Raw genomic sequence first — 24,554 nt, forward strand, 5'->3', positions numbered from 1 at the left:
TTGTTATTTCATTAGATTGATTTACACTAAATGCTTTGAAATTATAATTTTTAAAAGTGAAGATAGATCTAATTTGAATAAGTGATGGTTTGATTAATTTCTACTATTACTAAAACTTGAGAATCAATGCACTTTTAAATATTATTGAACTTATACTTTGTGGATTCTATTATCTTAATAATCTTTCTTTTACCATCTTGAATTCTATTACTAATTTATGTTTACATATTGTCTTTAATATCTTTATTATTATCTTTTATTTTATTTTCATTCTACAAAAATCTCATCAATATTTTGAGCTAGGTTATAATTTATTGATTTTGGTTTAAAATAGTTTTCTTTTTTATTTTAGACAACTCCTTTGGGTTCGACATCCTTGCTTACACGATCACTATTCTATATGAACGATTCGTGCGCTTGCGATTTATAAATATTTAAAACATACCCGTTTTGGGTCCATCAGAGACCATTAAAAGATAGTAGTAATATGGAAGATAAGAGCAATTGGTCGATTGTTGTTTATGATTCTTCAAGGGTGGCTAATCCTGTGGTTATTTTGCCTAAGAAAAGAGAGGCGAAGCCGAGTGCTGTGGTCAAGTCTCCTTTCATGACAAAGTTTGGGTCTTCTGAAGATGAAGGTAAACACTAAAGAAAGAAGATTGTATTGGATAATATATGTCCTTTTTCTAATGATCTAGGTCATAATCACACTGAACAACAAGCTTCTGAGTTTCATAGTTGGATTGAAACTAAAGTCAAGCACAATAACAAGTATGTACAATTTTTTTTGTGAAATTGTTTGTTTCATTTTCTAAAAATTGTTTGGTATTTTTTAGGTTTAAGAAATATGATGATAACAAGGTTGAGCCATCGATCGATTTCACTTTCATTTTTATTGACGAGAAGACGTGGTTCTACCGTTTGTATTTTCCTGGGCAGTTTGTTGATTCATCTGTGAGTTTCTTTCTTTTTATGTTGTGTTTATCATTTTTTTTAAAAGAATTCTTTGATGTGCTTCAATTCTATATTACTGTATTTTGATGGGGAAACTAGTTCCCACAGTCATTTTTTGTGTTTCAACGATATGTGTAACTGGCTACCCAAATGTATAATCTAATAGTTTAGTTGGGGTAACTAGTTACCATAGTCATTTTTTGTGTTGCAATGCTTTGTGTAACTGGTTACCCAAATGTATAATTTTGATGTTTAGCTGATGGTAACTTGTTACCCAAACTTTTTATTTTGTTGTGCAGTTGATTGGAGCAAGTTACCCTTTGTTTTTTTTATTATGTTATGTTGTAAGTGGTAACAGGTTTCTTCATAGTGGTCTTATAAGCCTTTATTTTTTAAAATGCAGCATATTGATGTCATGATGTATTATTTGAGGAGAAAGGTTAAGTTATGCAAATGTTTGAAGAAGAGAGTCCCTACTACTGATAGTTGTTTTGGCCAAAATATTGTGTTCATGTTTGAGAAGTTTATGAAATCAGGCACTGGTACATTTAACATTGATGACAATTGTGTTCCTTTGAAGATTATGAGGGGCGAGTCATTGTTTTGCAGCATTCACTGGAATCTACTTGATCATGTTCTTATTTCTGTTAATGTGAAAGATCTTTCTCATTGGCTTTTGTTGCATTTTGACATAAAGATGAGGTTGCTCATTATTTATGATTCTATGTCGGGGGCGAGGCATGAAAATTTGAGCTTACTTGTAATTGAAGCATTTGCTGTAATGATTCCTCTTCTATTGGAAAAGATTTGTTTTTATGATTGTCCTGATATAAATATTAATCTTAGTCCTTATGACGTCGCTGAGAATGATGCTTTGCAATTGTCTATTGCTAAAGGTGTTCCTCAACAAGTTGAGTGGTGAGTTTTTTTTGTTTAAAAAAAGTTTGTTTATCGTGTTTGTTACTGATTTTGTTTTTATGTTCTTAGTTTTTATTTTTATTTTTTTGCAATATTGCAGTGATTGTGGGATTTTTATAACTTATTTTGCCAAGCAATTCATAACTGGAAAGGAAAAAGAGATGCCAAAAGATCTTGATGCTCAGTTGCTTCGCCAAGACATTGTCGTTAGCTTGTATTTTCATGGGAAGAAGAAACAAGAAGACGAATATTTAACTAACGATGAGTTTCGTGAAAAGCTTTTGGATATGAGGCAAAAGAGGAGGAAGACTGCTGCATAGGTTATTTAGGAAGCTTTAGGAAATGATATTAGAATTTTTTATTTTGTCTATACTCTAGACCAGATCAGCTTTTGGAAAAGATATTTGACTTTTGAAAATGATGACCAATAGTTAGTTGGATTCTTGTATATGTTAAATTGCTACTATTGTAAGACCTTGGTTACTTAAGAATATCTTATATATCTTTTGATCTTTTTCTCTGTTAATTATGTGTATTTATTTAGTTAGTTTTTCAGGGATATTCTAATGGTAACCATGTACTTGGTTTGGTCTACATATTATATACGAAATGGTAGCTGGTTACCTTTGGTGCTTGATGTTTTTTATTTTTTTTTCCGACAAAGCGGAGCCTCCGGAGGTATGGCGGCTTGTGCTGTGCCGTCATTTCGGATTCCCGACCTATTTCGGCACTAGTTAAATGGGGTTAATCTCTATCCCTATCCCGTAGGTACATCGTTTGAATCAATAGAGAACCTTTTCTTCTGTATCTGTGTGACAATTGTTAGAGCAAAGTACCCAGTTTCTTGTTTGTTTGTTTTTTATTTCACGTTTTAAAATTATATTTTATACATATTCTACTTTTAAAGCAACTAAGTTATTTTAATGGTAACCAGGTACTTAGTTTGGTGTTCATCTTTGTTGACCACGATTTTGGCCAATGACGAGTAGACGTCAAAACTACAGTAAACCTTTAAGAGAAAAAACGACACCGATAGTTTTATAGTGGTTCAGCCCCAATTTATTGGTAATAGCCTAATCCACTTGGAGTTGTGATTATAAATCTACAGTCAAGATCAGATGAACCTGAGTCAACTGAGTTTCTTTAGTGCAGATGAACTGAATACATTATTTCTCTCCAGATACAAATATTCTCTCAGAAAATTAGAATCGAATCCCTTTTATGATGTCATGGGCCTTGTATTTATAGGCTCAGGATCGTACAAATGATGTCCCCCATAATCGGGATATTTCGCTATTCTCACTATATTCAATTAATAATAATATTCAAAATACAACAATACACTATTTTTATGGGATAATCTGAGAGATTCCCGCACAGGTATGACCGATTCTTATTGAAACCGTTACTGGGATCCTTTGCGTAGCACTGTTCTGTCTAGTCGCCCCACATCACACTCAGGAGGAGAACTGAAGGACCAAAATTCCTCACTGGTCGGCCAAACCTTCACTGGTCGGACAAGCACCTGACTGGGCGGACAAGCACCTGACTAGGCGGACAAGCACCTGACTGGGCGGACAAGCACATGACTGGTCGGCCAAGGTCATGACTGGTCGGTCATGACACTTGACTGGTCAGTCAAAAATCTTCGCTGGTCTACCGGGTCACTCCTAAGCCAGATTACCCAGCCATTCCTTGCCATTTGTCACTTCTATTGCCACATCATCGAACTCCAATTTTTTGGGATAACAATCTTATATTCAAGGGGTAACTGGTTACTTTTGTTGCTTGATGACTTTTTTAAAGCTACTGGGATATACAAAGCAATTGGGCAATTGGGTCATCATGTTATATGCAAAGTGGTAACTGGTTACCTTATTGTAACCTCTAATCCACAATGTTATGTTTAATTGTTAAAAACCATGTTTTTTCTGGTGTTGGTTGCATAAATATTTAACAGACAACAAAAAAACCAACAATTTATTCTAAAAGGAATTTTATATGCTTTCTGTAATCATTCAATGTATTTGAATTTGTGACAAAGTTATTATAATACTCAATAAAAATGTATGACTATGAAAGTCAATGATTTAATGAATGAAGCTATGATAGGGTAGTTTACCTGTAATATATCAAGCTATGACTTTTGTTTTTTATGCTTGTTTGTCTTGTCAATTGGTGGATTCCTGCATGTCTTTCTGTTATGTCCTGGTTGACTACATTTTCCACATGTGATTATTACTTTTGGTTCCCCTCTTGATCTTATTCTTTTCTTTCTTGGTCTTCCTGCAGGGATTGTCGCCTTTGGAAGGAGCACCACCATGTCTAAGTGTTGTGGGAGATTCCATTCATCTTTATGGGGCAAATGATGAACATTTTCTTCATACAATGCTTTCAAAGTTTCTGTTTTGTAAAAATTTGCACAGTAATCACACACTCCCAAGTTTCTCTTTGCAATTACAACAATTGCATGCCCACAAGGCATTTCATCTTCTTGAAACCTATTACAAGTACATGTTCTATTGTGTATATTTACTGTGAAATTTGTACCTTTTTCATCACGAACTTGATATTCTATTGTGTTGAAAGGCAAGACCTGAAAATACTTTTGTCATTAATTAGAATAAAATCATAAATACTTATGTACAATTAATGTTGAAGGTATCCTGTTCCCCCTCTATGTAGTTTATTGCTCTTTTTTTTTGCTGTTACGCAAGGTAACTAGTTACCATCCGCTGACAAATTAAAGAATAGTAAGAATAAGTTTAGTTGCATACCTCATACTTCATTTTTGAAACAATGTCATGTCTCAACTCATTTTCTATTGCTGTAGACACTTTTGTGAATGTTCCGTTTGCATTATTTGAGTTGTTCCAAACTCACTTCTGAACCAAACTTCTAAGACATTCAATCAAGATATCAATAGGGAGATTTCTTGTAGCTTTTAGTGCAGCGTTGAGCGATTCTGCAATGTTGGATATCATCATGGTGTATCTTTTTGTTGGTGAGTATGATCTTGCCCAAGTTTCATACTTGGCTTTCTCTAAATAGGGTCTAATGCGTCTGTCAAGTCTATCAAGGCCTTTCATATAGTGTTCACATTCTGTTTTTGTGTATGCTTTTGCTGCTGCAATGAAATTCATTTGTAGCTCTTCTTCATGATTTCCATACTTGCTTTTCAAATTATTGAGCAAGTGATGCATGCAAGCTCCATGGAACGCATTTGGGTACACTATATGTACTACATTCTCTATGCTCTTGTGTTTGTCGGAAACAATAACCAATCCTGTGAAGGTAACCAGTTACTTTTATCAGATACGAAAATAAATAACATGTATTTGTGTATTGGGTTTGGGTAACCAGTTCCTTTTTCCATGTAAACTAGATCATATAATTGAAGTTATCATACCTTCGGGTTCTTCATACGTGTCTCTCAGTTTGGAGAAGAACCAAAGCCAAGAGTTATCATTTTCTGAGTCTGCTATTCCAAAAGCCAAGACAAAAATGTTGTTGTTTGAATCTAATGTTGATGCTGAAAATAGGGTGCCGCCATGTGCATTTTTTAAGAATGTTCCATCAACAACAATGATAGGCCTCAAGTATCTCCAACCTTTGATTGAGTTAGAGAAAGTTATGTATAGGTATTTGAATCTATCTTCATTGTCTGTGAGTAGATGTGTTACTGTTCCTGGATTTGCTTGCTTCAACATGTAAAGATACATTGGCAACTTTTGATATGAATCATCGGGGTTCCTTCTTACTAGAAGCAAAGCTTTTTCTCTTGATCTCCATGCTTTTGTGTATCCCATGGTTACTCCAAAGTCATCATTCATGTCATTCATGCTGTCATTTGGAGTATAATTTATTTTGATTGACTTGTACTTATTCTTTATTAATTCCCCAATTATGATGCTTTTTGCTTGCATATGATCCTCCATAACAATTTCAACAGAGAAAGTATGATTTGGAATGCATTTTCGTACCTTGAATAAATCTTGATTTCCGTATTTAAAAGCTCTCACAAACCAGCTGCATGTGTTATCTATGCAGGTAACCAGGTATTCTCTCGGTTCTGATCTTTTTGTTTTGAACTGGAAGTTATGTAGCATGGCATAGTAGCTAAGAGCTGATTTGATTGTGTTCTTGTCCTTGTAAATTTGTCCTTGTTCTATTTTATTTACTCTGTAATCAGATATTACTATTTGAATTTCTTCCAATTTATTTTTTCTTTTTGTATTGTCTTCAATTATAAAATCAACTACTTTTTCAGCAAGGTGAGGTATGTATGCCACATTGATGCCCTCATTTGTTGTGCTTGACATTCCTTCTTCAAGTAACATATGTTCATTGATGGAAGCTTTGTTTGCTTGCATTAATAATGTTCCCACATCCATTTCTTTTGCTGTAGTTTTCTGATTTGCTAGTTGAAGAATGTTATTTTCATCACTTGATTCTTGAACTATAGTTACACACAATGGTAAGTCTGTTATTTTTGCAGCAATTTTTTTTCTTTATTTCCATGTAGAACAACACTGAATTGTCTGTTTCAATCTTCATTGGTGGTGTTCCTTTGGCTACTTGATAATAAACTTCAATGGTTGCTCTTGTTTCCTTTATCTCATCTTTTATCAAATTCACCAAGTTGTCAATATCCCAATCATTATGTACCCTTCGTACTCATTTTTTTCATTCCACTTGCCTCCAAATTGAACCAAAGAAGTAGTATTTTCCATACCTGTAAAATTTTGCAAATTTTTAAGGAGTTAATTGGGTGTAACTGGTGAAGGTAACTGGTTACTTTAGTCTGTAATTACATACGTTACTGAAAATGACAGTTTTTTCAAGATAACTGATTACTTTGTTGTTACTGAATGTTTTGACATTTACAATTCAGACCAATATCAAATGATTCTTTTTATTGAAAAGACAAAGTAGAATCTAAAATAATCATACTTCTTGTTTTTTGTCTATTTTTGGTCAATTAATGTAACCATATTAGTAGGTTTAAATATTTTTTTTTCAAATTTCAAGTTAATAATATATTTAAAAAAAAATGCACATTATGAACTTCATTGTTATCATTATAATCTGTAAAATATCTATGAGAAAAATATGATTTCAATAGTTCCATAATATGTAGAAGAATTAGGAATTTAATAGATTTAAAGTTGAAGAAAATGAGATTAAAATAGTAATTGATAGAGCAAGTTTTACAAACTTTTATTTCTTGGATGCTTTGGACGCTAGAGAAGCACGTCGCCAGAGATGCATGTTGCCGGAGATGTGGAAGAGTATGTATGTTGCCGATGCACACTGGAGAAGCAAAACCGACTGTTTGTTGCCGATTGTTGCTGGAGATTGTCGATCGGAGGTGGGTGGAGGTTCGGGATTGTGGCTGGAGTTGATTTTGATCGGACCTTGAGGATCTCTTCAAGGATTTGCCGGAGGTGAAATGTGTTGCTGGAGATGGGTGTTCTTGCTGAAGAAAAAATTTATGTTGGGGATGTTTTTGATCGACTCAAATTTTAGCATTGGAGTATGTTGAGATTGATCTTCCTATTCACACTCTTCTTTATTCCAAGAACAGAACATGCACGCAAGCACCACAAGAACAAAATAGTTGTAACTCTCTCTTCTTTATTCAGTAAAAGTAATACAAAAGAATATACAGAGGAATTGTGTCTAGGTTAGTTTTAAAATAATGAGCTGAGGTCCCTTATATATGGGTATCAAACTCAGTTACATGAGCAAGCCTCTAACTAAACCTAGGTTGACTAAACTAATGGTTACAAACAGAAGTTAATTGTTAACAGCTGTCTAACAGCCTACATTAACGGCCACACTTACATATTTCCACCTTGGTTGTCAATGTAGGTGATAAATGTACAAATAGAAATAACAAAACAAAACAATTAACTTGTAACATTATTGAGTTTCAGTAATATTCAACAAATTCAGACAATGTCTGAACTTTGCTGTGGATAATGGTTTGGTGAGCATGTCTGAAGGGTTCTCCTTTGTTGATATCTTCTCAAGCTTGACCTTCCCTTCAGCTATAACATCTCTGATAAAATGAAGCCGGACATCAATGTGCATAGTTCTCTCATGGTACATTTGGTTCTTGCTCAAATGGAGTGCACTTTGGCTATCACTAAAAACTGTAACACTCCTTTGATCAATTCCCATTTCTCTACTCAGTCCTTTTAACCATAGTGCTTCCTTTACTGCTTCGGTACAAGCTATATACTCTGCCTCAGTGGTTGATAAAGCCACTATTGATTGCAAATTTGCCTTCCAGTTGATAACACAGTCATTAAGTTTAAAAATGTACCCTGTTTGAGACCTCCTACTATCAATATCTCCTGCATAATCTGAGTCAACAAAGCCAACAACTTCAGGATTTGATGAGCCTGATTTGTACAGTAGTCCCACATTTGATGTTCCTTTCAAGTATCTAACTACCCATTTGATAGCTTTCCAGTGTTCTAGTCCTGGATTTCCCATGTACCTGCTGATAACACTCACTCCTTGTCCAAGGTTTGGTCGGGTACATACCATAATGTACATTAGACTTCCAACCAAACTAGTGTAAGGGATGTTCTTCATGTGATTTAGAGCTTCGGCATTTGAGGGTGCTTGAGTGTTTGACAGTTTGAAATGTTGTGCTATGGGAGTGCTTACTGGTTTGGCATCCATGAATCCATACTTGTTAAGCACCTTTGAGATATATCCACCTTGAGATAGCATAAGACTCCTTGATTTCCTATCTCTTAGTATCTCAATTCCTAAGATCTTTCTTGCTGAACCAAGATCTTTCATTTCAAACTCCGCACTGAGTATTTTCTTTACTTTGTTGATTTCTTCCATATGCTTGCAAGCTATTAGCATATCATCAACATATAAAAACAAATACACCACAGATTTCACATGACTGGTTTTGACATAGACACAACTGTCATAAGCACTCCTTTTGAAACCTGTGTTAGTGATATATTCATTGAATCGTTTGTACCATTGCCTAGGTGATTGCTTCAAGCCATACAAAGATTTCCTAAGCAAACAAACTTGACCTTCCATGCCCTTAACCTCAAAACCTTCTGGCTGCCTCATATGAATTTCCTCATTCAACTCTCCATGAAGAAAGGCAATTTTTACATCCATCTGTTCAAGTTCAAGATCATTAATAGCTACAATTGCAAGTAATAGTCTAATTGAAGTATGTTTAACTACTGGTGAAAAAATTTCAGTGTAGTCTATACCTTCTTTTTGTGTGAATCCCCTTGCAACTAGTCTAGCTTTGAACCTTGCCTTCCCCACTCCTGGAATTTCTTCTTTGTATTTGAAAATCCATCTGCAGCCCACCACTCTTCTATCAGCTGGTTTCTCCACTAGAATCCATGTTCTATTTTTGTTAAGGGATTGAATTTCTTCTTCCATGGCACATCTCCATTTTCCACTATCGGCTGATTCCATTGCTTCTTTGTAAGATTCAAGCTCATTTTCATGCATCTCAGCCACATTCAGAGCAAAATGAAGTATTCCAGCATAGCCAAATCTATCTGGTGCCTTGATTGTTCTTCTCTCTCGGTCCCTAGTCAACTGGTAGTCCTGGATATCAGCATCCAATTCCTCTTCAGTATTTCCTTGTGTCTCTTCATTTAGTCCATCTGTTTCAGCATTATCTTGTTCATCAAGTTCCACCTTAAGTTGTGATCTATCAATCTCTGTATTTGTACTTGATTGACCGAATGAACTTAATGTATCCTTATACATTTTATCTTCTTCAAATACTACATCCCTGCTTATGAAAAACTTTTGATGATTCCCTTGCTCAATGCTCCAGACTTTATACCCTTTCACACCCTCTGGGTATCCCAAGAAGATACATTTTCTAGCCCTTGTCTCTAACTTTCCTTGTCTGATATGAGCATATACCAAACATCCAAAAGTTCTCAATACATCATACTTAGCAGGTTGACCTGTCCATACTTCTATTGGAGTCTTGAAACTGATTGCAGAAGAAGGGAACCTATTGATTAAATAGCATGCAGTAACAGCAGCTTCTGCCCAGAAAACTTTAGGTAATCCAGAGAAAATTAGCATGCATCTAACACGTTCAAGTATGGTCCTATTCATCCTTTCAGCTAGCCCATTCTGTTGAGGAGTTCTTGGTACTGTTAGGTGCCTTGCAATGCCATTTTTCTTGCAAAATTGATTGAAGTCCTCTGAACAAAACTCCAAGCCATTGTCTGTCCTCAGCTTTTTAATCTTTCTTCCAGTTTGTGTTTCAACCAAAGTTTTCCATTCTTTGAATTTCCCAAAGGCTTCATTCTTATACTTGAGTATGTACAACCACACATACCTGGAATGATCATCAATAAAAGTCAAGAAATATCGAGCTCCACCTTTAGAAATAGTCCTTGAGGCTCCCCAGAGGTCCAAATGAATGTAATCTAGAGTTTCTTTTGTATTATGCTTGCCAACTCCAAACTTAACTCTTGTAGACTTCCCAAGCACATACTGCTCACAAAAATCCAGGTCCTGTGCTACATTCTTTCCAAGCAAACCTCTTCTGTTTAAGATTTCTAGACCCTTCTGACTTACATGGCCTAATCTTCGATGCCAAAGTGTGGATGAGTTGCTCATTTCTTTTGAGGCTAAAGAGATTAAGTTCTTTGAAGTATTTCCCTGCAGTACATATACTCCATTAATCATTGACCCCTTCATGACAGTCATTGACCCCTTTAAAACTTTGAGAACTCCACCTTCCACCTTAACTGTAAAGCCTCCTTTGTCTAACATGGCTACTGAAATTAAGTTTCTCTTAATTTCGAGTACATGTCTTAACTCACTAATGGTTCCTCCTATTAACTGAAGCTTGACAGACCCAATACCAACAATAGGACATGACCTATTATCTCCCAACTTCACGGTTCCTCCACTGATTTCTTTATAGTCAGTAAATTGACTTCGATCAGGACAAACATGAAATGAGCATCCAGAGTCAATAACCCAATCCAAGCCTGAGTAACCATTTGTGACCACCAATACTCCAACACTTTCATAACCATCACTATCTCCACAATCTGAAACTACATCAGCATTTCCATGTTTCTTGAATTCTTCTTTCTTCTGATAGTTACGTTCAGGACAGTCTCTCTTTAAATGAGTTGTTTTGTTACAGATAAAACATCTCTTCTTGAATCTAGAACTTGACTTGCTTCTCTTTACTTCACTATAGTTCTTGCTGCTTCTCTTTTCTGTTCTTCCTCGTGCCAGCAACCCATCTCCAGTGCTTTCATCTCTCTATTCTGTCTTCTTCTTCAATTCTTTGGACATTAACGCGCTTTGGACTTCTTCCAATGTCAAAGAATCCCTCCCATACATCATAGTGTCAACGAAATGTTCGTAACTATCCATGGGCAATGAGTTAAGAACAATGATCGCCTGGACTTCATCTTCAATCTTGATATCAATGTTCTCAAGATCAAGAACAATCTTATTAAAGTCATCTAAATGATCTTCAATGGTCTTCCCTGGTTGCATCTTAAACGAGTAGAGTTTCTGCTTCAAGAAGAGTCGATTTGCCAATGATTTTGTCATATATAGGCTTTCCAATTTGGTCCACAATCAAGTAGCTGTAGTTTCCTTGGAAACTTCCCTCAAGACCTTATCCCCGAGACTTAGAATGATGGTGCTATGAGCCTTGTCCAACATCTCATTCTTCTCATTCTCGGTTTTGTCTTTGATCTTCTCAGCACCAAGAAATGCATCTTGGATTCCCTGCTGTACCAACAAAGCCCTCATCTTTGCTCTCCATAGACCAAAATCATTTTTGCCCACGCAACCAGCTACAATCCGAGCTCCAAGAACCCAACCTGGCTCTGATACCAGTCTGTTGAGATTGATCTTCCTATTCACACTCTTCTTTATTCCAAGAACAGAACATGCACGCAAGCACCACAAGAACAAAATAGTTGTAACTCTCTCTTCTTTATTCAGTAAAAGTAATACAAAAGAATAGATAGAGGAATTGTGTCTAGGTTAGTTTTAAAATAATGAGCTGAGGTCCCTTATATATGGGTATCAAACTCAGTTACATGAGCAAGCCTCTAACTAAACCTAGGTTGACTAAACTAATGGTTACAAACAGAAGTTAATTGTTAACAGCTCTCTAACAGCCTACATTAACGGCCACAGAGTATTTGCAACTTTAATTACAATAGTATCCTTCTTCATGGCTGATTTGTTTTTGTTTATTTTTTTTTTCAATATGGGAAAATTTTTCCCATAATCTGATTTTTTTAATTAAATTTGTCCATACAAACTAAGAAAAATTTAATTACCATATTTTTGCACATTAATAGCTAAAAAGCCATATTTATGAAAAATCCCCTATTTTTTTTTGTCCATATTTATTCAAATTAAGTTTAAATTTAGCATATTTTTGTAAATTTCTATTATTGCAACGGGCCGTTAATGGGCCTTACTTTGACCTATGTTAAGCCCAACTATCACATCTCCTTCTTCTCCGTATACGAGTACTGTTCGTCCTCCGCTACCGCCAGTAATTTCAGGGGATGGTAGATTCCTAATTTTTGAATCTCCACCCACAAAGCCCTAAAATTTCAAGCTACACAACGGTCTATCTCAAAAACCCAGAAAAACCCATCTTTCCATTCCTTTATTCTGTCCAAAATGGGTGAGAACAAGAGAAAACGAGGTCGAAAGCCCAAATCTGCAGCTGACGATACCACTACTACCTTGGATTTTCAGTACACCAATCAAACCACATCTACCACCTCCTCTGCCGCCGTTAACGACGTTGTTTCAGTTCCTACGTCCGAAGCCTCCGATCTCGGAGGTGCCCAACCATCGCGCCGCGCCCGTGGCCGACCCAGAAAGGTAGAAGAACAGGCTGAGAAGGAGAAACAGAGGTCGAACATGGCGGTGGCCTCTCCAGAGCGCAGAAGCTCGAGACACGTGGAGCAGAACGGCGAGGGAGCACATTCAATGGCCGTTGTGGCGGAGCCGCCGCTGACGGTACCGAAGTGGGAAAACTTTGTGAGGGTGGTTCCGTCGATGGACGCGGTGGTGAAGGTGTTCTGCGTGCACACGGAGCCGAATTTCTCATTGCCATGGCAGAGGAAGAGACAGTACAGCTCGAGTAGCAGTGGGTTCATCATTGGGGGAAGAAGGGTCTTGACCAATGCTCATTCTGTGGAGCATCACACTCAGGTTAAGCTCAAGAAACGTGGGTCTGATACCAAGTACTTGGCTACTGTGCTAGCTATTGGGACCGAATGTGATATTGGTATGTAAATTTTTGTTCTACGGTCTATGTCTTGAGTTGCTAGTATGAACTACTTAATTGGTTGCAGTTTTTCTCCCCACATACTTTACTAGTTGCATGGTAGGAGCATGATTAGAATACAATTTTAATACACTGTTTGATTACAAAGATTAGAATCAGATTTCCTTTTTGGCTTGACATCTCTCTGATTTCAGCTAACTGAGTTTAGGGACTCTAGGGTGTACTTTATCTTGCAGTACAAGAATATTAAGAAACTGAGTAAATGTTTTGCTTTCATCTACTTTTGAGAGAAGTCTTATATTTTTATTTTTTTTATTTTTGGAGAAAGAAGATTATGAAACGATGAAGCCCGCGATTCATCTTTTTAGATTTTTTTGTTGTTGTTGCATTCTTTCGTTCTTTTATTTTATTGGCTTATTTAAAGATTCTCTGTGTTGTTTTGTTATGTAATTATTCTTATTAACCGACTTCGTCTAAATTTATCGGATTTGACATTGAAAAAACACCTTTTCTGAACGGCTTGAGGTGCGTGTGACATGTTTCAAAATCTTATGCAAGTTAATACTCCTGTTTTTCTTTATTTTCTATCTTTCCTTCTCTTTTAAGTAGCTTAAACATTGTTTTGGTTAATGATTTGTTAAGTTTCCATGATTGCACGTTTTAGTTATTGAGAAATGAGATTTTATTGAATTTAATTGGAAAGAAAAGTAATTTTGATCTAAACATTATCATTATGGAAGCTATGCGTTAGTTTTGGTCGCCTTGTCTATGAAAGGCATTAAAGATGATGCAATTGAACATGCAAATTAAATATCAGTTATTCATGCAGTTAGTTTTTCAATACAAACTTAAAATGTAACTGAGAAGTTCCTTTTCAATTTGCTGATGCTTCAGCAATGCTGTCTGTGAGTGATGATGAGTTCTGGGAAGGCGTTTCACCATTGGAGTTTGGAGATCTCCCTGCGCTTCAAGATGCTGTGACAGTTGTGGGGTATCCTATTGGAGGTGATACAATCTCTGTGACAAGTGGAGTTGTGTCACGTATGGAGATATTATCTTATGTTCATGGCTCAACTGAGCTTTTGGGGCTGCAGGTGCTGCACTCAATATTTCATTTGTCCTTACAATATGCTGGATTATCCTCTTTTCTTCATTTCTTCATTTCACTTCATTTCCGCAGATAGATGCTGCTATCAACTCTGGAAACTCTGGGGGGCCTGCATTCAATGACAAGGGTAATTGTGTCGGTATTGCATTTCAGTCACTAAAACATGAAGATGTGGAGAATATTGGCTATGTCATTCCAACAACTGTTATTATGCACTTCATTAAAGATTATGAGAGGAATGGTGCATATACAGGTAATTTTGGTCTCTTGAGTTTACACCACCGTCTCTTATAAGAAAAATGAAAATAGAAGTCATTGGAGAAACTGAGTTTGGTTGTCGGAATAACTTATGTACACGAGTATATTTACTTTTCTTTTCAGGGTTTCCTATTCTTGGAATTGAGTGGCAGAAGATGGAAAATCCTGATCTTCGCTCGTTGATTGGCATGGGACCTGATCAGAAGGGTGTCCGAATCAGAAGAATCGAACCTACAGCACCAGAATCTCATGTTCTGAAGCCTTCTGATGTTATCCTTAGTTTCGATGGGGTTAATATCGCTAATGATGGAACAGGTCAGATCTTATTCTTCATTTTTGTCTTCTACATGTGTTTGGGCATTAATTATTTTATTGCAATATTTTCAGTTCCATTCAGACATGGTGAGCGCATAGGTTTCAGTTACTTGGTCTCTCAAAAATACACCGGAGATAGTGCTTTGGTGAAAGTTCTTCGTAAGTCAAAGATACTAGAATTCAATATAAGGCTTGCAACTCACAAGCGACTCATCCCTGCTCACATTAAGGGCAGACCTCCTCCTTACTACATTATTGCTGGATTTGTCTTCAGTGCTGTGTCAGTTCCATATCTGCGTTCTGAGGTGAGTTATTTACCTTTGATGCTTCCTCTTCTGTAGGTTTTGTAAGACAAGGTTGTCTCTACTTGAAGAGCTATGTAGTCCATTCCAAAAAACTAGAATTTTTTATTCCTTCTGGAGGTACTTAATGTAAAAGCCAGTAAAAATTTAGACACAAAATTTACACTCAAAACTTTGTCTTAATGATGTGACATGATTTTTTATTATTATTATTTAAACGAGACCATACCATGTACGCGAGTAGTCATTGATTATATCCTTAGCATCATTTTTGTAATAATTTAAAAAATAAGAGCTTTGCAAAAATATATTTGTTTCTTCCGCTTGTTTGTGAATTATTATATCTTGACCTCCGGCAGTTTGCTGGTCTTTTTCAGTATGGGAAAGAATATGAATTTGATGCACCAGTGAAACTATTGGACAAGCATTTACATGCTATGGCGCAGTCTATCGATGAGCAAGTTGTTGTCGTTTCTCAGGTTTCTCCCTCATCTTGTGCTTTCATTGTTTCATGTTCATCCTGCTTTCAGGGCTCTCATTTGCTTACTGAATTTCTCCAGGTTCTTGTAGCAGACATTAATATTGGATACGAAGACATTGTTAATACACAGGTCAGTATCTATATATTGCTTATTCTAGCTTTTTTCTTCCTTGTATCTAATTTATTATATTATTCACGGTCACTTGTTAAAATCATGGTTCTGTGTATTCAGATCCTCAAGTTCAATGGTAAGCCTGTGCGAAATCTTAAGACATTGGCCAACATGGTGGAGAGCTGTAAAGATGAATACCTGAAGTTTGAGTTAGAATATGACCAGGTTTTTTCTCTCCCTCTTTCTCTCTAGATGAAACTTGATTGGCGACCTAAAAGTGTTGTTTCTAACTTTTGCTCGGTCAAAATTACTTTGCGTGCAGATAGTTGTTCTGCAAACGAAAACAGCGAGGGAAGCAACTTTAGACATTCTTGCAACACATTGCATACCGTCGGCTATGTCTGACAATCTCAAGACATGAGAGAAGGCTGAACTCTTTCACCCTCTATTTTGGTCTTTTGCATATGCTGCTACCCCACCATTCTCTGTTGCTTGCCAAAATTACTTTTTGCTCCGAGAGAGATAGAGAGTTAAGAGGCTGTCTTTGTGTGTTTTTGCACGTAGCTCAGATACAAATTTAGCCAAGATGATGGGGATTTTTTGCATTGCGTTTTGTAACAATTGTAGGCATTTTTACCTATGTTGAGAGAGAGAGAGAAGTAAGAGGGATACATAACATTTGGTTTCACACAAAATATATTTTATTATTTCATTTAATGAGCTTTTAGTGTTGAGATTCAAACAGAAATAAAATGTATGTAACATTATCGTGGCAATGTTTACTAGTGAATGAAATTACAATGTTTGATGTCTACTTTTATTTTGTCATGATCATTATAGGCTAATTGCTCGAATGGAAAGATGGTCTTATAGTCTTGTTTTTCTGACTAAAACTCTCCTGTTTAACTTATTTGACATGCACATGAACTTATTTGACATCCACATGATCTTGTTTAACTCTCCTGTATCATTATTATTATGGATGTACTTCTTTACACGTTGAAGACGTAACTTTCTAGTCTACACCTTAAAACGTTTCTTCCCGATATGTCGTTTACGTGTGTAAACCAAATCAATATGTGATTTCTATTCAAACGACAAGTCGTTGATAGTGTACCCTTTTTTGTTATTTTCTCGAAGAAAGTGACATTACACGATATGCCGTTTTCTTACCCATTAAAAAAAAAGAAGCGTGTGGCGTACTTTGCAATTCTAAAGAAGAAGGCTATAACAATGCCCTTTTCTCCACATGTAAAAAAGGATATATAAACATTCTTTTCTCTTGTTGCATTTTCTAACCTGTTACATTCTGTCTAGTGTTTTAGTTGCAATTTTACAATACACCATATTATATATATTACAATAATACATATATGTTAATACATTACATTGTTAGGAATATTAGCCCTATTTCTTGTCAACTTTGTATCTTTGCAACAAAGGGGTCTTATCAATGGGTGGTGATTCAAGGCTCTCAACATGGTGGTACTCTTCTACTTCATTCACATTTTCTTCTTTAGCTTTTCCCCACATCACAGTGTAAAACCCAATTGATATCAGCGTTGCTCCAATTACACTGTTCATTCAAATATCCATGTACAAACAATCAAATAATTACACACAAAAATCATACATATATATATATATATAATAAATCATTATATTTTGTTACCTTCCAAGATGAAGAGAATCCCCAAGAAAAATGAAGGTCATGGCGGCTGCAATTGCAATGGAGAGGGGCTTGAACATTGCCACGTAGACAGGTCCCTTCAAGTGCAATGCCCACGTGTGCACTGTATTATTCAAGAACGACCCAAAAACTCCCTATATCCATAACCAACGTTACCATATTGTTAACACAAAGAAATGAAATTTAACACACTAAAAATTATTGAACCAAATAATAATAATAATCGTACCGAGCATAAAACGGAGGCTAATGCAATACCAGGCTTCAATTTCCAAGCACTTGAATCAGTCTCCATAACAAAGCCCACTATTCCAGCAAATATGCTCACATATAGATTGTAGAAGAACACCACGGTCAGTTCATTAGGGTACTCTTTCATAATCTGTGTCTGCATGTATTAAATAACTTATTAGATTATGAACTCAATGTGAATGAATATGCATAGTTTAGTTTTGATAGGTTACCTGAACAATGTACCAAAGTGGAACCAAAATGTATTCAGCTGTTAAAAGAAGGCCACCAACGACCCAATTGGAATTTGATGTGTTTTGATGAAGAGTTAAGGGTTGATGAAGTGAGATATTGGAATATGGAGCTCTTATGATGGGTGGGCCTTGATAAAGAGTGGCCACAAATGCACCTCCAATTGAAACTACTGTGCCCAACATCTTAGCTTGACTGCTTGTGCTTTTCATGCCCACTTTCTCCATCCTTTTTTTATTTTATAAATAGCACAAATGAGTAACTGATTAAATAATAGGGGTCAAAACTCTCGTAGCCACAACAAATTAAATTAAAAAAGAAAAGAAAAAGATCGTACACCAACTTTTTTGACTACTTAAATATGTATCTAATCTTTTGTTGTACACCAACTGTATTGGGATTATCACTAAAATTGAACACTAGATCCTCACAACACAATGCATCAAACAAATATTAAAAGAAAAATGCTTTAAGTTGGTTGGACAACTTTTTACCATATATAAATATACAAGCATGTATAATGCATTACCAAATCTGTATAACCATACTATATTTTGTATACAAAAGCGGTGTCAAAACTAATATATATTAAAAAAATATGCTATAGTTTAGCAAATAATTATTAAAACTAATGAATTAAATTATTTTATATTAATTTAATTAAAGAAATTATTGTATATTTATTGAATATTATTCATGTTAATAGCTTTAACACTTTTAGTTAAAATGACTGTAAATATTGTGTCAAATATAATCTTTAGTTACAATTTATGACCAAAGTTTACATTAATAAAAATAATCTAATAATCTAAGTGCTCATTGCTTATCGTAAATAATATAATAAAAAAAAGCCACTATATTATTATAATAGTAACCCAATTGTTTATTGAACACATCTAAACCATGTATTGAGAATTCGAGATAGAAAGGCGGTTGTGTCGATTGTGACTACTTGTTAGACAAGACAAGACACCGTTCCTTTTCCATTTAAATGAATTTATATATTTTATTTTATTTTTACAAAATGTTGATATTTTATTAAATCCAAAAGTTTGAATAAAGTGCAAGAGTGTGCGTGTGCCGTGCACGCGACGTTTAGATGACCTCAAATGGGGAAAGTAATTATAACGGGTCTCGAGTCACAATTCACTCCACTAAATGAATAAAGTAATTTGTTTATAAATATTATTATTATTATTATTATTATTATTTTTTACAACAAACATGCAAAGTGGATTAGGTGTGCAAACCAATAGGCCTATTGATATTCTGATTCAACTATCTGTCATTAGAATCATGCTTCTGTTTAATGAAGTGACACTTGCTCTCCTACGTAAATTTCAAAGCAATGACTCTTAAATTTGAAAAACTAAATAGTAAATAATACTTTTTTTTTTCACTGATTTTGGGTTAGACTTCTGCTATATAATCCGCAAACAATGACTTAATATGAGCTAATAATAAGTGCAATAATATTAACATTTTCAAGTAGAAAATAAAATTTAAAAATCTTAGTCAGAAGAGAAAGTTAAAAAAGAAAAGAAAACTTAGAGCATAATAGAGGATAGTGTTTGGTCCACTTGAGGAAGAAAAGAATATTAATACATTAAAATGGTTGGAGGAAATAAAAGAAAAAGGTACCTGAAAATGATGGCAAGAATGAAAGTGAAAGCTGGCACAAGATTGCTAATGGCTGAAGCAAGCGTGGGAGAACTGTAACTGATGCCTGTAAATCCCATTATCTGAGATGAAGACCTATTCCATTAAATTACCCATCATTATTTCATCAAAATATACAGCTAGTCTTTTAATTAATTGATAAACCCCCCCAATTTTTTTTGAAGGGTTTGTTACAAAAATAGAAATTACTGTACCCAATCAGGCCAAGAAGAAGGATTTTGATCATTATGGAGAAACTGAGAGGAGGAAGTACTCTTGATCTACAAACAAAAATCACAATAAATAATAAAGATTGAATATTAAGTGATATGTATAGGAAATTAAAGAGGTTAAGTTATTATATAGTTATATAATTAGGTAGTTATTACCTTCGGGAAATAAAAGGAGCAGGAAGAAGAACAAGAGCAGCAACAGCATAAGCATAAACGACAAAAACATGGTAACTCATTCCCCTTAAAGTCGCAGCTTTGAACAGTGTGTTTAGTCCAACGTTAATGCATTCCATTGTTACCATCGCCGAAAACGGCAACATATCCCGGTAACAGTACCTTTCAGCCACCATCTCTCTCTCTCTCTCTCTCTCTACTATTGTATTTGTATGTATATTATTTATAAAAAACAGAGCTTGAGAGCAAGAGAGTGAGTTATGTGTAGTTATGTTTACTTATATATAAAAGCTTATTAGTGGGCGGAGCTATTGACAAGAGACTCACAGAGATAAGCAAATGTGTCAGCTGATATAGCTAGCTAGGGCCCTCCCTCGTGGTTTTATCTTCATTCATTGATGAAAATGAAGAAATATACTTAGTTTTATTTGTGCCTGATTTGGAGGTTATTTGTCAAATGAGAGTGTATTATGTGTTATTATTGGGGACAAAATACCATTAAATATGGTGTGAAAAGGATCTCATTTCATTTTTATATGCATATAGTTACAGTTACATAGGATTATTAAATAATAATCAGATTTATAGTGAGACATATTTGTAGCTGAAATCGTTTTCATCATATTTTATTTTGTATTATGTCATTAACCATATAATAAGGAAAAGTTTTTAATTATTGGTGTAACGAAACAATAATAGTGTTTGAAATAATACGAGTGAAGCTTCCTTTTCACTTGACTAGACAGCGCCTTTTTCCTTTTTTTGGCATATTGATTGTTGACCGTGAATGACAGCCCGTCTTATATATGGGCTTTGATTGTATGGGCCTTATCTCAGCCCAAATCTTCTCTTATAAATGGGCTATGATTGTATGGGCCCTCAAATGGTACTCCAGCTAGGTGACAACTAGCTGCTAACATTGTCTTTTGCATTTGGAGAAATTGGCTATTATTTATAGGAGAGCTGCTATACATCCCGATGGAAATAAATCACGGGCCAGCTTATAAAAATATACACGTTGATTAATTTATTCTGCCTATTTTTTTTTCTTTCTCATCAATATAAAACGAACCAGAAATCTGGTTCTTATGGAGAGGAAGAAAAACAGTAATCTATATCCATCTACAATCCAAGAATGGAGGTTTGAATGCTCAGTCCTCCATTTATGATTTTTTAAGGTTTATCTTCACTGGTACTTATTTCTGGCATTTTTCTCTCTCCATAAATATAATGAATTTTTCTTTTTCTCTCTCTTTCTATCTTAAGTTTGAATATTTCCATCCAAATTTCTATTTGGTATCTAAGAAAATAAAAATAATTTCTGTTTGATATAAAAATTAATTTTCACAATCAATGAAGAAAATATGAATAGAGTTTTTAGGTCTTGTACTTGCCTCTATTTATTGTTTATAAAAATAAGGGTATTTTGAACTTCAAAACAGAAAAAATATTAGAAAGATCTTCACATCATCTTCATAATCATGAAACTTTCTTATAATCGAAGAATTAAAAATTCAAATTTCAATTTAATATATACATGCTTCTTCCATGTACTAATTCATCCAAAAAAATTACGTAACACTATCTCTAATGCTAAAAGTAAAAAATCTTTGAAAAAAATATCCTTTGCCCAGAAAAAAAAAAAAAAAACAAAAAAGGAAGATATTCAATGATAACATACCTGAGAAAAAGAACATTACACCATAAATTTCTTAATCTTTCACCATAAATCTATTTGCTATGAATAAAATGTATCATCTTAGCAACTCATCAAAAAAAAATTATCAATATAGCATCTCAAATTTAAAAGATGAAAAAGTATTATCAAATAGCATATCTCATTTAAAAAAGAAAAAGGAAAAATAAATGTGAAATGATAAATATGTTAAGAAAAATATCACAGTGTCATTTTCTCTTCACTTAACCATAGTTGATGAAAATAGGTAGGGAAAATACCATTTTGACCTCTGTGTTTTTTCTGAATACACGATCGATCCTTATGTTTTGTTAAATGACAATTAAGACCCTGTGTGTTTATAAAATGAATCAAAATAGTACCCTAAACCCGATTCTGGTCAAAATATTTTTAATTAATGCGATGAGCTGAAAATGAAATATTATTGTTGACCCTCAAATTGGCCAACAACACGGAGTCAAGTAAAATGCTAGAAAATAAGATGAAAAGATAAACGACACAAAATATTTATAGTGGTTCGGCCCCAATAAAATGGTAATAACATACGTCCACTTAGTGTTCTTATTAATGTAGAATTCCAAGAACTGTGATCAGTGAACTAGGGTTTACGAGTTTCACAAGCTTTCAGATGAATACAATTATGGTGGATAAAAACACTCAATTTCTCTCTTAGAATTCCGAAGTTCAAAAGTTCCAATGTCCAAAATCCCCTCTCTTGAGCCTTTTGATTCTTATTTATAGGCTTAAGGAGTTTTACATGGGCCAATGGGCCTTGATTACATTTAATACAGGCCTATCCAAATAATCATGGAAATTACAATTAATACGTAATTGCAAGATTACATATCTGAAAGGAAATAAATGAAAATATGCGACCAGGATGGTCGCCCGTAATTATGATGTCTGATGAGCCAATTCTCTTCTGGTCGATGGTCGAACAGATTATACTCACTTAAATTGCCACGTGCGTCCCACGTGCAGGCCAATCCTGCCATGTCATCAGGTAGTCCATTTTTGGGTAAACAATTACATTTGAACTTGTTTTTTTTTTTTTTACAAAAATTGGTTATAAAGTACTATTTTGATTCATTTTGTAAAACACATGATTTGAATTGAATTTAACAAAATACAGGGCGCGATCGCGTATTCGGAAAAAACACAGAGGCCAAACTGGTATTTTCCCAAATAGATATATTGAATTAGTATATCTCCTTGGCTTCTCCATTTTAGATTATAGATGAATATGAGATTCTCTTTCATTGTAAGTCGGTAAAATGTTATCTTCTTAGCAAAGCAAAAACAAATGGATAAGAATGGAGTATATTTTGGTAAAGTAAAGAAATAGTACAAACTTTAATTTTTATTATTATTAAATTGAACATATTATATGTTAATAGGATACACGTGTAACTCCACCTGAGCCGTGACTTATTTCTATCGGTAAGTTTAGCATTTTTCTATTTATATTTGTATGAATATTCTTAGTTATCTGCTAGAATAATTAGTATTTTTACTGCATCAACGTTTAAGTGACAAAATGGAATAGAATCTAACAGAAGGACTAAGTTTCTGTAAATGATATATTTCAAGGGGAGATTTTAACATGTTGTATATTTTAAGGGACACGATCTGGTAGTGTCATAAGTTCGGAAGGAAAAATGCTAATTATTCTATCTACTATAACTTATCATCCTTATTTTTTTTTCTATCTCAATTTTGTCAAACTTGGACATTTTTCACCTTCTATTCTACCATTTTTTCTAACGATTATTTATGTTCAGCGAGTGCTCAATCTCATCTCCAAAATAAATAAAATGATATCCTCAACTCTAATGATGTACTAAATAAATATAAAATAAAAATACTAAACAAATCTCATCTCCAAATAAATATACAGGGTATTACACAATATAAAAAAATATGACATCAATTTTTTAGGTTTTGATAACAAAAACAACTGTTTTTTTTTTCATTCTTTTTAACATCATGTTACCAACACTGAACCAGCCCAAGACTTAGGCCCAATACCATTGGATAGAGATGTGATACAAGAGAAAGTCCAAGAGTGGATTGAGCAATCAGCCCAATCGGCTACAAATCCAGAAGAAACCCCTGATGTGCACGATACCAGGGAAGGAGGAGAAACAGAGCAACAGAACAATGGTGAAGAACCTTCAGTGTGTGCTAAGAGGGTGCATGTGAAACTAGCTTGGATCAAAGAGTTTGTTAGTATGGAGAGACGTTGAGGAGTGCTGCATAATACCCTTACTTTTCTGTTAGCTGATATTTTCTGCAATTTTACTTGAAATACCAAAAATGTAATAGAACAATTTTTTATGTTGAATAAGAAGCTGAAAGGAATTTTAGAGATTGGTACTGTATTGAAGAGTACATTTCTTAGTTATCATTGGTGCTTTCATTGATTCCTTCCTTCTTTCATCATGAAGAACGAAGAAATTGCAGCACTGTTGCAAGCCATGGACCTCAAGTGGGAGCAGCGCTCAGAGTCTCAGTTGGAGAATCTAAAGTCATTGATTGATGGCGTTTGGCCCATTTGTCTCCTCCACCGTCGCCGGTCACTGGGGGCGAGGCTAGCGCTATCCACGATCCTTCTCGTGAGAAAGGAAGACGTTCAGATGCTGAGATGGATTTCCGCAAGCTGAACGCGATCCTCAAAACCTTGCGGGTTAAGGTTCCAAACTTTGATGGTATGAATGCTGACGATTGGATTTATAAGATTAACAAATTTTTTGATCTGCACAGGGTCGATCATGCTATGAGACTTGCTGTAGTAGCATTTCACTTGGATGGAGCTCCATCTACTTGGTTTCAATGGATGGAAAAGGGTGGCTCAATT

At 34.8% G+C, this 24,554-nt stretch overlaps 4 protein-coding genes across 4 annotated transcripts; 1 reads left to right on the forward strand and 3 right to left on the reverse strand.

Annotated features, from left to right (window-relative positions):
- Positions 1-4,009: 4,009 nt before the first annotated feature.
- On the reverse strand, positions 4,010-4,661 carry LOC133814459 (uncharacterized). Its single transcript, XM_062247416.1, has 3 exons — positions 4,650-4,661; positions 4,602-4,607; positions 4,010-4,468 (listed from the first exon to the last, which is right to left on the reverse strand). The coding sequence occupies exons 1-3, from the start codon at positions 4,659-4,661 to the stop codon at positions 4,010-4,012; spliced, it is 477 nt and encodes a 158-aa protein (XP_062103400.1).
- Positions 4,662-4,751: 90 nt separating this feature from the next.
- LOC133814460 (uncharacterized) lies at positions 4,752-6,266 on the reverse strand. Its single transcript, XM_062247417.1, has 2 exons — positions 5,282-6,266; positions 4,752-5,158 (listed from the first exon to the last, which is right to left on the reverse strand). The coding sequence occupies exons 1-2, from the start codon at positions 6,264-6,266 to the stop codon at positions 4,752-4,754; spliced, it is 1,392 nt and encodes a 463-aa protein (XP_062103401.1).
- Positions 6,267-12,416: 6,150 nt separating this feature from the next.
- On the forward strand, positions 12,417-16,576 carry LOC133818108 (protease Do-like 9). The gene is made up of 9 exons (XM_062250815.1): positions 12,417-13,186; positions 14,081-14,280; positions 14,367-14,547; positions 14,676-14,867; positions 14,940-15,172; positions 15,547-15,648; positions 15,730-15,780; positions 15,883-15,987; positions 16,085-16,576. Exons 1-9 carry the CDS (start codon positions 12,571-12,573, stop codon positions 16,181-16,183), a joined length of 1,779 nt encoding a protein of 592 aa, XP_062106799.1. The 5' UTR covers positions 12,417-12,570; the 3' UTR covers positions 16,184-16,576.
- Positions 16,577-17,026: 450 nt separating this feature from the next.
- LOC133818109 (WAT1-related protein At3g28050-like) lies at positions 17,027-20,319 on the reverse strand. Its single transcript, XM_062250816.1, has 7 exons — positions 19,984-20,319; positions 19,810-19,875; positions 19,577-19,690; positions 17,917-18,163; positions 17,682-17,840; positions 17,435-17,586; positions 17,027-17,338 (listed from the first exon to the last, which is right to left on the reverse strand). The coding sequence occupies exons 1-7, from the start codon at positions 20,175-20,177 to the stop codon at positions 17,170-17,172; spliced, it is 1,101 nt and encodes a 366-aa protein (XP_062106800.1). The 5' UTR covers positions 20,178-20,319; the 3' UTR covers positions 17,027-17,169.
- Positions 20,320-24,554: the final 4,235 nt, after the last annotated feature.

This window comes from Humulus lupulus, chromosome 2 (genome assembly GCF_963169125.1).
Source record: "Humulus lupulus chromosome 2, drHumLupu1.1, whole genome shotgun sequence".
In the NCBI taxonomy this organism is placed as follows: domain Eukaryota; kingdom Viridiplantae; phylum Streptophyta; class Magnoliopsida; order Rosales; family Cannabaceae; genus Humulus; species Humulus lupulus.

Coding starts and splice junctions, on each gene's coding strand:
- LOC133818109 (XM_062250816.1), bottom strand. CDS start 20,177: ATGGTGGCTGAAAGGTACTGTTACCGGGATATGTTGCCGTTTTCGGCG. Junction 18,164..19,576: donor ATTCTTGCCATCATTTTCAG/GTACCTTTTTCT, acceptor AAATAAAAAAAG/GATGGAGAAAGTGGGCATGA. Junction 17,587..17,681: donor TAGCCTCCGTTTTATGCTCG/GTACGATTATTA, acceptor TTATGGATATAG/GGAGTTTTTGGGTCGTTCTT.
- LOC133818108 (XM_062250815.1), top strand. CDS start 12,571: ATGGGTGAGAACAAGAGAAAACGAGGTCGAAAGCCCAAATCTGCAGCT. Junction 14,281..14,366: donor CTGAGCTTTTGGGGCTGCAG/GTGCTGCACTCA, acceptor TCATTTCCGCAG/ATAGATGCTGCTATCAACTC. Junction 15,173..15,546: donor TTCCATATCTGCGTTCTGAG/GTGAGTTATTTA, acceptor GGTCTTTTTCAG/TATGGGAAAGAATATGAATT.
- LOC133814460 (XM_062247417.1), bottom strand. CDS start 6,266: ATGGATGTGGGAACATTATTAATGCAAGCAAACAAAGCTTCCATCAAT. Junction 5,159..5,281: donor CACGTATGAAGAACCCGAAG/GTATGATAACTT, acceptor TTACCTTCACAG/GATTGGTTATTGTTTCCGAC.